Raw genomic sequence first — 14,628 nt, forward strand, 5'->3', positions numbered from 1 at the left:
AACTATAGGAAAAAACAACATAAGGATTGCTAAACTTCCAGGTTATCATGGCCTCCTGCTTTCAGAAATCCATGGGCACTTTTACAGTATGAAGTGAAAACAGGGAAAAATGGTTAGAAAGTCACTGTCATGAAGTATGACCAATAGAAAACTAAAGGGAAACAGAGAATGAAAAAAATACCAGGAAAGAAACAAACTGCAGTATTCACAAAAGCTGTGTGTGATTTTAACAAATTCCAGCTCTACAGACAATTTTCAAATTAATATAAATATCCACATAAATAAAAGATGACTAGTCCATTCCTGCTGCAAGGAATCCTGGAAAAATGGGAATGGTTAAATTTGAACTTTGGATGGAAATAATGGAAATAAGTTCTGTATTTTTCCTAATAATCCATTCTCCTGCTATCAGCGTTCTAGATTTCACATGGAGTCATGTTTTCCACTTTTGGCAAGACGTAAAATTCTGCTGCAATTGCCTTGTCTCAAAAACACTTTGAAGGTGACTCATCTTCAATAAGGACAGCTAATTTAGTATCTAAAATTATTTTAAATTTTACCTATTAGAATTTTTAGAATATATGGAAGTTCAAGAAAGAAATCCAGCATAAAACATTTATCTTTACATTTAACATCTTGCTATTTACACATTTTTTATGCTTTTTGTGTCACCTCAATCACTATGCATTAGAAGAAATGGACTTAATTTGTAGACAAAACTGCTTTCTCCAAGCACCATCATTTAATACATGCAATATAAGGCTGCCTACTTGGTGCATTTTTCTGTAAATGGCTGAAAATTATCTGGTAACATGTATTTATAAGTAATGGGAAGTCTGTATTAAGCATATTACAGGGTCTGTTTGAAAAAGACAAATGAAAATACATTCACAATGAAATACATAATAGTTCCAAGGAAAAAAGTGTCAGCATTATCCTACATTGTGCCTTTCTGTTTATTTTGATAGTTAAATCCTTGGAAAAGAAGGCACTCTGGCTTCTGTCTCAGCTTTGACAGGTTTGAGAGCAGTTTTGGATGGGAACTTCCTCATCTTTTTTGTTGTTGAATGTGGACTGAGGGCAGAACAAGTCATGTTTAATACCAGCAGAACACTGGAAGAAAAAATACATTAATGCTTCCCTTTTCCCAGCTACTTACATGGAGAATGTGGGGGCAGAGAGCCTTGGAGGATCATTTGTCTCTATGGTAACTACACTCAGTAAGAGCAAAGAAGGCAGGGAGCAACAGAATATGAGAGACTGTAGAATGGATACTTCTGTGAAAGCTCCAGATTTAGGGGTGTGGAGAATTGTCTCACATCACCTCTGTTATAAAGAAAAGAAATTGACTAAGAACAGCACAGTTACATAGACTGACACCTACTCTGCAGGAAACGTGTTTGGATTTTTAGATGCAGTTACTTTTTAGACCATTACATTCTTTTAAAGATGTTCTTATTGGCTCTGTTTTTTATTTCTTTAAAAATCTCTTCTTACTGTACATCACTTCTGCAAATAGAATGTTATAACTCATATCTGATTGCAAAGGCACAGTTGCCATGCAAGTATTTTCAGTCTCTTTTGTCCCCAAGACTCATTTTGAAAAAAAAATCAAATTCCAGGGAGGCAATGTTTTTATCCTAATAAGATTCAATCTGGGATTGTCCCCCTTCCCCTGGGAATGTAAATGTTTCTCCAGTTTGTTTACGTCTATGCAATCTGTTAATTCCTTGAGTATGTAACATTCACAGCTGGATAAGTTTCCTTAAGCAAGAAAACTCTCAGGCAGAGGTAATGTGATTGAATTATGTGTATCAAGTAGAGAACCAAATTTAGCATGAATTGTGAGTGTTCATGAAATTAAGGTCATGTGGAAAGACCTTTACTGAGTGAGCTTGTTACTGTGTTCAATATGTATCTCAGATGATGCCGCATATTCATTTAAATCCATTATTCTGCCTGTGTATTTTCAAAATTTCATTACCCACTCAGAACTGTAAGGTTTTCAAAGGGCAGAACTCTAAAAGATGCTCTATTGGATGCTAGATCCAGAGAAAACGCACGTTACTATCTTCTATACATTGCTGCTTTGAGTAGGTCCATGGTTCACAAGGCAGGACACGTGATTTCTACAGTGTGAATGTGCCAGGGATAACATGTGCAAGAAGCAGTTAGCGTAACCTAATTATGTATCCTTTACTTCTTTCTTGCTATCTGTGTCCCTAATGGAATCATCATTACGTAACACATTAGTGCTGCTCAAATTTATACAGATGTCACCTGGCTATATCTCTACCTCATTTGGAATACATCACTGCAGCCTGAAACATAATTAACTGTGGCATTTGCACAACTTGTATTTTAATGAACATAAAAAGGGAGGTAGTTTCATGTTCCTATTTAGAACCACAGAAGTAGAGAGCAGTGTCATTGCAGGGAATAACAAATGTGATGTCATGGGCATTTAGCTTAGTAAAAAGCAAATGTTCATAAACGTTTTCAAGAAAATAATTCACTTCTAATTGTGGATCAGACTCTGTGAAATCTGCAAGGTGTTTCTGCTTGAAGATATACCCCTTTGTACCTTTGGATAATAATCATTCTAATGGAGTGAGGGTTAGCCACTGAGATGTCGGGCTAATATCTACGTACTTTTCAAACTGTAGAATGAGGAGATGAATTGCATTAATTATTCTTTGCCATAAAAGATGCACAAAAATACTTTCCTAAATGCTTATTTGTTAACTTATTAATTAAAAACAGCTCAACTGCAATTAAGTTTTGTCATTCACATTGGAGACAGCACGTCAGAAGCTGCTAGTAGTATTTAATATGGCTGCAAGAGCAGGGCTATGGCACTGCCCCATTCAGGTGCATGGCAGCCGAGGGCATGAGGACAGCAGTGACATTTCCTTTAAAATAGTAGCTTCATAGGTAGCTTAACCACACATTTTTTGACCAGGCTTTATTTTGGAAAATTAAATGTGAAATTTGTGGATTCAGCAGTTCACCAAAAAAGATTGAGAGATTTCAGTTCTAATCTGATCAACTTCTGTGTATTATTTGATTTTCAGAAATCATGCTGCCTGAGTTTGAAGAGAATGATTTGCTAAATATACCAGAAATGGAAACAATTAAAGAGAAGATTGACCTCTTCATGAATGACTGGCAAACAATGGAATCAGAAATCAAGCAGTCATCCCTAGTTCAGATTGTTGCCTTAGAGATTGCTGAGCAAACTCCAGAAAGTCTGCTTAATCAAATTATCCTGGTTATGGAAGGTAAGTAGTACTGTTTCTGTGATTTACATTTGACATATAAAGAGGGATTTTGGAGAGCTTGTATGATGAATATACTAGGGGAGAGGTATACTGAATACTCATGTACGTGAAGTGGGAACAGAACATGCTACATTCTGTTGGTGACCTGAGAAGTACAACTGCAGCCTTTAAGGCATTCAAAGACTTGGGAATATAAATACATTTGAAATATATGTGTATATATATAGCTATACAAATATGTACATAATTGTTCTCTAATCATTCTGACATCGATTTGCTTAGTTACTTGCCCTCTCTTTTTATACTAGGGTAAGTGTATGAGAACTGGTCGGAAAATAAATGTTTACTAAGGTATGATACCTGTTGAAGTCAATGAGACTTTCAGTGTGGTAATAATCTGCCCACTTACATATGTGATGTTTCAAGACTGAATTTTTACAGTCTTAATATTTTTTGGCAAGTACGCTTTCTTTACCAACGGGTTCAAATCTCCAACGATTTTGAGTACTGGATAAATAATATTAATAAAATCCTTTCCCATAGTTCATGGAATATAATGCAAGTGTAAACTAAAATGTCTGTTCTGCTAACTTTAAAATAAAAGAAATTGACATGATTTTTCTCAATAAATAATAATAAGGAAATCGTTGCAAACATTACTGCCACTGTCCCCATCTGTTTGCATAATACTTGTACTCAGAGAGCCCAGTGACAATACTCGTTTACTTCAACCGAAAAGTAAACCAATTTGTTAGTGATTTATTTGTTGGAGGAATCAATATATTAATAAGTGTAGGCTGCTCTAAAAGTAATGCCTCCCAATTTATTTTCACAGAAACTACGACAGGTACAAAGAGCACAGTAACACTATTTGATAGAGAAAATTCTACCTACAAAACACTTTTCCAGCACAGTCACCACCATTAGCTACGCGTTTTTGCCAGCGATGAAAAAAAACCTGCATGCCACCCTTGTAAAAATCTGCACTAGCTGTTCATGGCCATCAGAAATATGGCTTTCATGTCACTGTTACTATCCCCACTGCCTCACTATGTTCATGTCCACTCAGCAAGCATCAGTGAATGTCAGCAGGTGCAGTTTTTTTCCACAAGGAGGAATTCAGTGACGCACCTTTGCTTCATCCTCACTTCCATGTCAGACGCCATTGTGTCACACTGCCCCTCTGCTGCCATCTGCCACACAGCAACAGCACGTAATAGAATACTGACAGGAAGGTTCACACTCTACTACTGTAGCACCACCACCATCCACCTCTGATGTTTTTTTGCCAACGTAACATAACAGGAGGCATTACTTTTGGAGTAGCCTCATACGTTTATTTCATACATCTGGAAAGAACATTTGTTCTTTGAGTAAGAGAAATGGAATATAGAAATGGGATGATTTACTGCCATGTGTGTACTTACTTTTGTGGATGAAGAGTATATATTTTGATATAGCCAAGTGAAAACTATGAAACAGTAAAAAAAAAAAATTAACCTTTTCAGAACCTTTTAAATATCATGGTTGGGAATTATCTAATGAAGACTTAGATGAGGAAGCAGAAGACCTAGCTGCTGAAGCAGAAGCTATAGAAGATAATGAAGCTGAGGAAGAGGAAAATGAAGAAGTAAGAATGCTGCCTTTATCTACTTTAACTCAGCTAACTCAGTTAATTTTTAGCTCATTTTCAGCTTTATCTGTACCCCCCAGATAGATCAATTTTTGCATCTGGTTTTGTATGATCCAGTTTCAGCCTTCTTTGAGAATAAATGTAATCACGTGCTTCAAGAGGAGTTTCATTGTATTTCTCTGTTCTGGCTGATAGATATTATTCCAACAAGAAGCATAAATGCCCCATGCTAGTAGACAGAATGAATGCTTTGTCAGGTGGCAAAGAGGGGTTTTATTAAAAGAAACGAATGTGATTTTTAATTGCTGTCAATCAACAATGATTCTGTGAGCCTTCACATAAACTTTGGAAGAGGCAATGTTCATGTTCAATCCTCTGCTTCATCTCAACTATTGATAGTTTTCAAATGCTAATTTTAATGAAATTTAAGTCCTAGATTCACCCTTATTTTCATCCTATATTTAAAGATGTCCATCCCCATATTTAACATTACAAAATATCTGTATACTGTACAAATAGCTTCTTAGAACTTAATTTTATTGGTTAAATAGATTTCATACTCCCAGCTCTCACTGCCCTTTCTGAAAAGTCTACTTTCTTCTTTATATTTAGAAGCAACAAAAAGTTTCAAGAACACAACAGGAAAAGATTTTATCATAGATACTCCTAACCTAATTTTAGTATTCAACAGTTGACAATGGTGTTATCATTTGGAACTTTGAATGGTCATTCTTTTCTCACTAATTATCTCACTACATTGGACAGTTTGTTTTCTGACAGAATCTAAAAAAGGCATGTTTTTATAGACTCATATGTATCCTGAGTTACAAGAGTTACAATACAGTTCTCTGTTGACACATTCAATACTGGTCTAATTTTCTTGATCTACTTAACCAAAGTAAATGACTTAATTCAAACAATTTTAAAAAATTTTCACAATCTTTTCAGGATGAAGAAAAAGTTAAGGAAAAGAAAAGACACATGGGAGACACGAAACACTTCTGTCCGGTCAGTCTGAAAGAGGATTATGTCCTTTATCCAGGACTGTCTGAACCTGCAGCTAAATATCGAGAAAAGATTTATTATTTTTCAAATCTTGAGTACAGAGATAAATTTCTGAAGAACCCTGAGGAGTATGTGGCTCACAATGAACCAATACAAGTGAGAATCTTTAAAACTGTTTGAAGCATATAACAAATTAAAATCACTATTTTTCATATCCATCTACAATTGTTTATCACATCTGACTTTTTTCTATGAAATGACTTGTATATCACACAAGTACCTGGAAAAAAATGAAATGTTGCTGCTTCCTTAGTGACTTTACAGTGTACATTCAAATTAACGCATTGAATTAATGATGCAGATAAAGTAGAAAAGAGAATGAGGGTTCACAGTAATCATGTTGTGATTAATGAATCACAGATATTACTACTTCTATTATTTTAAAGTTGTTTTTTTTTAAATAGGTAGATGAAAAGTAAAATAAATGCATGCTTACTGGAATTATCTAATTGGGATTTCATTTTTACTTACTGATATCATCTGCCATGGTGTACTTGTTAGCTATTTCAGAGAGCAGGTCTGCTTGGAACTGCAGTAGAAGAGCTGAAAAAAGTAAAATGCAGAATGATCTGACTGTTTTTTCAGACAATTTTTATAATGATATTTTGGAACTGCAAATCAGTAGGAGAATGCACTGTGGATTCCCAGTTACTATAAAATGCTCCTTTTTTTTCTTTTTTTTTTTTTTCCCCTGTAGGCCCCTCCCTTAAGGGTGTGTTTGCTGGGGACACATGGAGCAGGTAAAACTGCTTGTGCACGATGGCTAGCAGACAAATTTGGCATTTTTCATATTCAGTTTAAAGAATATCTGCAAGAACTGCTCTTGCCCAAAACTAAAGAGAAAATTGGTCTTGATTTTGATGAAGAACCTGAAGAAGATGATTATAAAATCCAATTACAGGAACTGCAAGACTTATCTCAGACCACGACTGAAATGGAAGATGATGAAAGCAAACAGGTAAAGTGAATATTTTTGTGTCTATAGACAGCACAACTGTTTTCTGAACTGACTAGCAGTTACCTATAAAATCCTAGTCAGATAAAAATCCTTTATGTTAAACTATTTACCTGATAAAGTTTGGAAATAACAGTTCTGTTATAAATACTGACAATGCTTTTTCACTTTCTTAAGAATGTCACCAAAATTCTCCAAATCTTTTTAATAAATTATACATAGTCTTTGTTTGTTTGTTTGTTTGTTTTTCCATTTCTTTTTTTTTTCCAAAATAGTCAAGACAATTGCTGAAAGGAAGAAAAAAATGTCATATTTTATACAGGGAATATAAAATATATATTCCTTAAATATATATAGGGAATGTGTGGAGATGGTTTTGGCAGGTCAGTTTATAACTTGCTTATCACAGCCAAAAATATGGCAAGTGTTCCTGGCACTGATGTTTATGGCTGGTTCTCAGTCAGCAGTATTTATTGATTTTTTGGCATCAAGACAGTATTTTACACATAAATGATGCACTTCTGTTCATATTTTTTTCCTCATCAGCTTTTTATCTGCTGGTAAGCAACCTTCTTCTGTGTATTTTTCTTTCTCAGACTCGTTGTAAAGTGCTTTATGTGATGGCATGGCCAAAGCACAATGATGTAATTACAGTTCACTATAGAAAGCTGTTCATTGGTCCGTGAATAGGATAAAACCCTAGAGGGCAACATCCGAGATTATCCCCTCCATAAACATTTCTCTGAGTATGATTACCAACACTATCCCAGTTTCTAGTGTTCTCCAAAATCATTTGATTTCACTTCCACTTTTTGGCTTTGGATGCAAGCTAAGTGGATGTTTGATGGCTATTAGCATTAAATAACACTCTTGTAGTAGTAATTATCTAGTCATCTTAGAGACTAGTTTCAGACCAGGCAATACTTTAGAAGCAAATCTATTTGTCTCCACTTTTCCCTTATCCCATCTTCCCCTTTTCAGTTCACATGGAGCAGTTTTCGGAGTGTATGAACTGAATCCATCTTGAATGAAACTAAGCTCAAGCACATGCTTCAGAATGCATTCCATCTGTTTATGGATGTTCAATCCACAGGGACAGATCAGATCTAGGCCTAAATGTTCTCTCAGTCTGTGTAGTGTATACATTGGGTCATCAGCACCATTGATTTTGTTCTACAAAATTTCTGCCATTGTCCCTTCTATTTGCTATTATAGAGATAACTTGTATATTCATTTAAATGTTTTTTGTTGCTGATTTTTTTTTCCTCAAACATTGCTCACTTGTTTAAGAAGCAAATTTGTGCAATTAGGAAGTTACAAATACATTCTTGTAATATCTACATAAGCATTCAGAAACCCACCCCACCAAACTGGTATTTTATTATGTGATCAGATATTAAAAAAAAAAAAAAAAAAGGAAATCAGAGATTTTCAAAATGAACAATGAATTTTATCAGGAAAACGCATACTATTAATAAATGGAAACCTTGTGTGTGTGATTAAATGATCCCTTACACATATTCCAGTGGAGAAGGGACAAGATGTTGGACTAGGTCTAATCCAATCCTGTGGATTGAATGGCTGTTGTTCATTGGAAAAACAGTAATTTTAGGAAGTCCCTCTAGAAAACACTCTCAAATTTAGTTTTATATGAAAGGAATATAGCTGACCCACTTCAAGTCATCTCTCTGCTGTGAAATAAAGCTTGGAGATGCTTGGATGTTTGTTTGAAAAGTACCCTATTATTGCGAGCTAAAATGCTAATAAAAATATACCCTACACAGGCAGCAATCCCAGACAGATGGTTATTTGTATACAATCTTTTATTTGTATATTGTTGAAGTTGAATCTGTGGATAAGTTGGGAGGTGGAACAGAAAATAAAGCAGGATGTAAGAGAGCACTTCTCCCTTGCATAGTTAGACAGTTCACTGTTGTTCTGGAGAAACAGATTTATCACAGCTGCTTCTACAATGTAAAATTACTAGATAGTGAGATTACTTGGTAGTACTTACTTCATTACTTGACGTAAGATTACTTGACCTCAGATCTATTTTGTACCTAACTTGAGATCAGAAATGCTAATTCATAGCCACAGTTAGGAACTACATCCAATAGTCACCCCTTTGGGACCAGCTTTTAGAGCAGCACCTCTCTGTGTTATCTGCAGGCAGCCCTCAGGCTGTTTGTGAGGCAGCCATTTGGACAATAATGGAAATTAAAGGTGAAGAGGCTTCAAAGTATACTGTACTCATGGTCACCGTGGAGACTGCTCTTAGACAGTCATTTAAACATAGCCAGCGGGACGTGTGCTTTTTAAAGCTAAATTGTTAAGTAATGCTGTTACAATTTTTGTCGTCTTCATACTATTATTTTAATATAGTTTCCATGTGAAATTAAAGAAACTGTCATGTGTTTTCTGAGTTTCTGAGGCTTACTTTTACATCTATTGTTTGTAAAGAGCCAGGGTAAATTTAGGTTGGTCAGGAAACACCTCTTTACAGAAAGAGTTGTTAAGAATAGGCTCCCCTGGGAGGCAGTTGAGTCACCATTCCTGGAGTGTTTAAAAACCATTTGGATGTGGTGATCAGGGACATGATTTAGCAGAGGGTTGTTTGAGTAAGGGTAGTATGATTAGTCATGGTTAGACTCGATGATCTTTCAGGTCTTTTCCAACCTGAGCGATTCTATGATTCTGTGAACTGATTAATACCAGTTAGGGGCAGATGCTGTGGGAAGGCAAACTTCCAGTATTGCCAGCACAAGGTTGTCTCTTTCAACTTGGTGGAAAATTGCCCATATTCTAGGGAAGAAAACACCCCCAAGCATGTGGACAATATATCTGTAATGTATTCTATGCATTAACTTTCCGTATAGCGTACTATAGTTAAATGTAGCAAAAGAGTTTACTTTGTTCTGCTGGATTAAATCAAAGGAAGACAGTAATCAATACCTTATTTAGTTAAAAAAAAAAAAGTGTATGGTAACTCTTCTTGCTTTTTCTCTCTTTTTTCTTTTGTTGCTTCTGTTGTTTTTCATTTGTTATGGATTTGCTTTATATAAAGGAAGTGGAGTTAACTGATGAGGAAGAAGCTATCAAAGCAAATCTAATGGATGCTCAGCCATTACCTCCAGAAATCCTTGACAACATTGTTCCTGACTGGTGGAGGAAAGAACCATTCCGGTAACTATAAGTACATCCCCTCTTTCTTTAATTAATCGGAGGAAGTATATCATCCATTGTGTCCACAATGACAAAAGATATTATTCAAATAATACTTGGGGCAACTTCTCTTTGAGAGCATCAGCTAAGGGTTTTGTAGCTGTTGTTTCTTGGGTAACACAAAGTACATTAAAGGCACAATGTATTTTATTTATTTTAAACTTATTTTTAAATATATTTTTGTGTCTGCACAATAAAACCTCAAAATAAATAAATTTGTTACGTTAATTTGTAAGAATTAAGATATGTAGTGAAGAATTGTTCTTACATCATGAAGATACAATATATGAAATCAATATTTTCAAAATGTTATTATGCATTTAATAAGGAAGTTTAAAATAACTTTTTTTAATTCTGTGCATTTTCATTTTCACTTTAAACTACATCCATACGTGATTTTTTTTTTTTTTTTTTTTCCAATTAGGTCTACAGGATTTATACTGGATGGTTTCCCTCGTACTTCAGATGAAGCCCAGTATTTGTCAGAACGAGGACTCTGTCCTGATGTTGCCGTTTATATTCACATAGAAGAGAGTGACATTCTTGACCGTCTTTTACCTCCACGTCTAAAAAAATGGAAAGAAAGACAGCATAAAAAAGCGGAAAATAAAAAGAAACTGAAAGACCTGAAAGCAAAAATAAAGGTAGGTTTTCACTCCTAAAACTCACAGAGCACTGAAGAGCACACAGACTAACAGATATGGGACAAAGGAGAGACAGCCCCCAAACCAGTTTTACCACAGGAGACAATGAGAACTCAGGGCTCCTTTTCTCCTTTCCTCTCCTCCCACATTAACACAGTCCAGTGCAGGTAATGTATGCGCATGTGTAGTTATCCAGCAGGCCAAGTAAATGAGCTGTGCTGCCAGACACCCAGCAGGGCGAGAGTATGCCATGTGCATGGGAAGTCCTGGGCAAAAGGCAACTAGGGGGAGTGAGGTAGGTAGCATGGCCAAAAAAGTCAAATACAGCACATTACTGCTGTTGCATCCCAGCTGTTTTGCTGATCTGTATCTTCCATAGGCTTGCTTTATAGCTACTACGTGGTCTGTGTGCCAGCTATACATTTAGAAACTGTGGCTTACCAACAAAAAGATGATAATATTTTCAGTGCAAATAGAATCACTTTCTTTTTCTCCCCTAATCTCATTTTCAGAAATTGCCAAATTAGTTTTATTAAAATTTAGATATATGCTCACCTGCAAAAGTAGAGGGAGCACAGGCAGCAGTTTTTTATATTAGAAGCAACTGGAAACAGAGCTCTAAGGTGAAAATAACAATACTGATTTCAATTTGTGTTACCAGTTCTCACAATAGAGTTTTTCTCAGCAAATATCATTGTCTTCTTGCATCTTTTTTCTCTAATAGAATGAGAAGATTGCTAGAAGAAGGGCAGAACTCCTAGCAGAACAAAAAAAAAGGAAGGAAGAGGTAAGAAAACAGAAGTGTACAAAAGCCATTTAAATAAAAGTGTTTGCACTCGTATCGTAGAAATTTCTACAGCTTTTACTCACAATTTGTAGAGCAATGTGATATAATAAATATGTGGTAGACTGCCAGAAACCTCTGCTTTCCAAAATAATTTGAAGTTGTTGAAATTGTTTTAGAAACTGTTGACTCATTCCACTAAAACCAATTCTCAATATGTGCTGAAGTCAGCAAAATACTTATGAATGTTTAACTTACTTAATTTGTAAGTGTAACAGTAGTCTTACTAATTGCAATTAGACATTTGCTTTAAGTCCCCTGTTAATACCAAATGGGATTGTTCCAGCATTTCTGCCCAAACGCAAGTACAAAGATACAATAGCACAATGCAACACATCTGTAATTTCTTTTGAAATACGATTTCAGCATTTACTAGATTTTTGCTTGCGATAAAGAATGCCCCTAAAATGTTGTTGAATGGTTCAATAATTTCTTGAATTAATGAGTTTTGTAATTTAAAAAAAAAAAAAAAAAAGCAACAAAAACAAAAAGTGTATGTTCCCTCAAAGCATCTGCATACAAGACATAAAAATATTTTACGTTTATAGGGTTTAGCAGATGGGGAAAATTATGAAACCAGTGAGGAGGAAGATGAGACTGCAAATGAAGATATTGAAGCTATACTTGAAGAGGAGTTTTTCGAAGAAGAAGAAGAAGAGCCTGAAGAAGAACAGGAGATTGATGCTGTTGAGCGCATGCAAAATGAGATTGTAGAAAGGTTCGATTCAGAAAGACAAAGCATAGAAGGTGTACAGGTACCTATTCCACTACGTTTTTTATAAAGCTATACGATTTTAAAATGGTATGATAACATATGGTTATGATACAATAAGTTTTCATTTTTGTTTTAGTTGTCAGACTTCAAAGTATAAACAATATTGCTGCTGACATCTGAAAACTGTACTGAGAAGTCATATGCTTTAAAAAGTATAAAAATTCTAAGAATAATAGGTGAATTGAAGCAGGCAGCCAAATTTGAAATTCATATGAACAACATTTCAAATATACTTTTAAAGGCAAAATTCTAATAATGGAATTACATACTGGGACTACTGGGACTACATGCTGTTACATAATATTCCTTAGTTATAGCTTACTCAACATTTTTCCCATTGTTCTTTTTTTTTTAATTCCAAGAATTTTTAATGTGTTTATGAATAAGTTTATATAACTTAATACTTCTGATTCATTTTCCAAGACTAGGTTCCAAGGTTAACTAATTCTTCAATTTAATTAATTTATGGCCCCCTTTGACATGGTGCAATCTTCCTCTTTTATGGAAGAATAAATTGCCTTGAGAAGGGAATAATGGTATTTGATTATTTTCTATAAAATATACTTCTGAAGCTTTCATTTATCATAGTGGATTCCTCAATGTGATTTATTAGATTTTCAATTTCTTTTAGAATACGGTCTGCCTAATTTAAAGCTTCAGTGGAGAGGAAGATCAGTTTTCATCTCAAATCAAGTATTGCTGATTTACAGTGACTGAGAATGTGCTCAAGTTATTCTCACAGTTCATAGAAAATCTTATCGAAAATCTGAACATGTTCATCATTCTAATATTTTGTTATTTTTTCATTAATCAGGAAGAACTTGAAAAATTCTTAATACCACAAATGGAGATCAGTGGAAGACGGAAGCTTCGCATAGTACGCTACCAAATTTATTGCAAGCTGAATTCTTTAGTGGAAAATCGTGGAAGCATTTTTGAAAAATGTTACCCAATAAGTTTGCCACTTGCACATAAGATGCTAGTTTTCTCATATAAATTTCCAAGTTCTTTCGGTCAGTGGGATCCAATCACGGTAATCATCTTGAATAACACTTATGAAAGTAATGTTATCATAAAAAATATATAACATTTTTTAAAAAATAAGTCAATATCAAATAATATCAATAATACCTAATAAAAACAATTAATAGGTTGCTCCAAATATAATGCCTCCTATTTAATTCCATGAAAACCACAACAGATAGATTGACAGAGCAAATTCTCAGATGCAAAACACTGTTTTCAACACAATCACCACCATTAGCTATGCATTTTTGCCAGTGATGAACAAGAGCCTGCATCCTATGCTTGTAAAAATCTGCACCAGCAGAAGTGACACACTGTCACTGTTGCAACCACTGAAATGCACCATTCACTACAGCAGAAGTGACACACTGTCACTGTTGCAACCACTGAAATGCACCATTCACTACCTCACTGTGTTCACATCCACTGTTTTGTGTCCATCACCATTCAGCAAGCATCAGTGAATGTCAGTGGGTGCCATTTTTTCCGCATGCAGGAAATCACTGACACACCTTTTCTTCATCCTCACTTCCATGTCATTATGTCAGAGTGCCACACAGCAACAACACATAATGCAATACTGACAGGAAGATTCACCCTCTACTACTGTACTACCACCACCGTCTCCCTCTGATGTTGCTGGCCAACATAATAAAACAGGAGGCATTACTTTTGGAGCAGCCCTTGTACATTACTGAATCAAAACTGCACTACTGAATAGACACAGAATACATCAAGCCATGGTATTATGAAGTGTTAGACTATGTAGATGGCCACCAACCCTCGAAGTAGCAAAAGAAATGAAACACCATATGTATTAACATATTGAATGTTAAATGTATTTAATTCATCAGCAGTAATATGTATGAATGAATATGTATGAATTTTGAAGAGCAGTAAATCTAATTTCATACTTTCCAGAGATCTGGAAAGTCGAGGTCAGAAAGTATTCATGTCTATGTAAGTGAAATTCTTATTGATTCCTATATGCTAGACCTTGACATTCATCCTGTTAAAATAAGTACATTTTTGGTATTCCACTTCTCCAATTTATTCATTTGTGCTGTGTAGTGTTTTGTTTTTGCTTTTTTTTTTTTTTTTTTAAACCAACTAAAAAGCAATGGTTGAGTTGGAAGAATGAAGGAAGTCCTAGGAAGCCATTAGATGAAATCAGAGAAGTGTA

At 35.0% G+C, this 14,628-nt stretch overlaps 1 protein-coding gene across 4 annotated transcripts in view; it reads left to right on the forward strand.

Annotated features, from left to right (window-relative positions):
* Positions 1-14,628, forward strand: part of AK9 (adenylate kinase 9) — a 57,299-nt gene that overhangs the window by 30,208 nt on the left and 12,463 nt on the right. For 3 of the 4 annotated variants that reach the window (XM_085217505.1, XM_085217506.1, XM_085217508.1), the window contains 9 exons: positions 3,075-3,281; positions 4,790-4,911; positions 5,863-6,075; positions 6,677-6,937; positions 9,999-10,117; positions 10,581-10,800; positions 11,525-11,587; positions 12,193-12,399; positions 13,234-13,452. In XM_085217505.1, coding sequence (XP_085073631.1) covers positions 3,075-3,281; positions 4,790-4,911; positions 5,863-6,075; positions 6,677-6,937; positions 9,999-10,117; positions 10,581-10,800; positions 11,525-11,587; positions 12,193-12,399; positions 13,234-13,452 — 1,631 coding nt within the window. The remainder of the gene's footprint in view (positions 1-3,074; positions 3,282-4,789; positions 4,912-5,862; positions 6,076-6,676; positions 6,938-9,998; positions 10,118-10,580; positions 10,801-11,524; positions 11,588-12,192; positions 12,400-13,233; positions 13,453-14,628) is intronic. The other variant, XM_085217507.1, reaches the window with a different exon arrangement.

Source organism: Meleagris gallopavo, chromosome 2 (genome assembly GCF_905368555.1).
Source record: "Meleagris gallopavo chromosome 2, MGAL_WU_HG_1.1, whole genome shotgun sequence".
In the NCBI taxonomy this organism is placed as follows: Eukaryota; Metazoa; Chordata; class Aves; order Galliformes; family Phasianidae; genus Meleagris; species Meleagris gallopavo.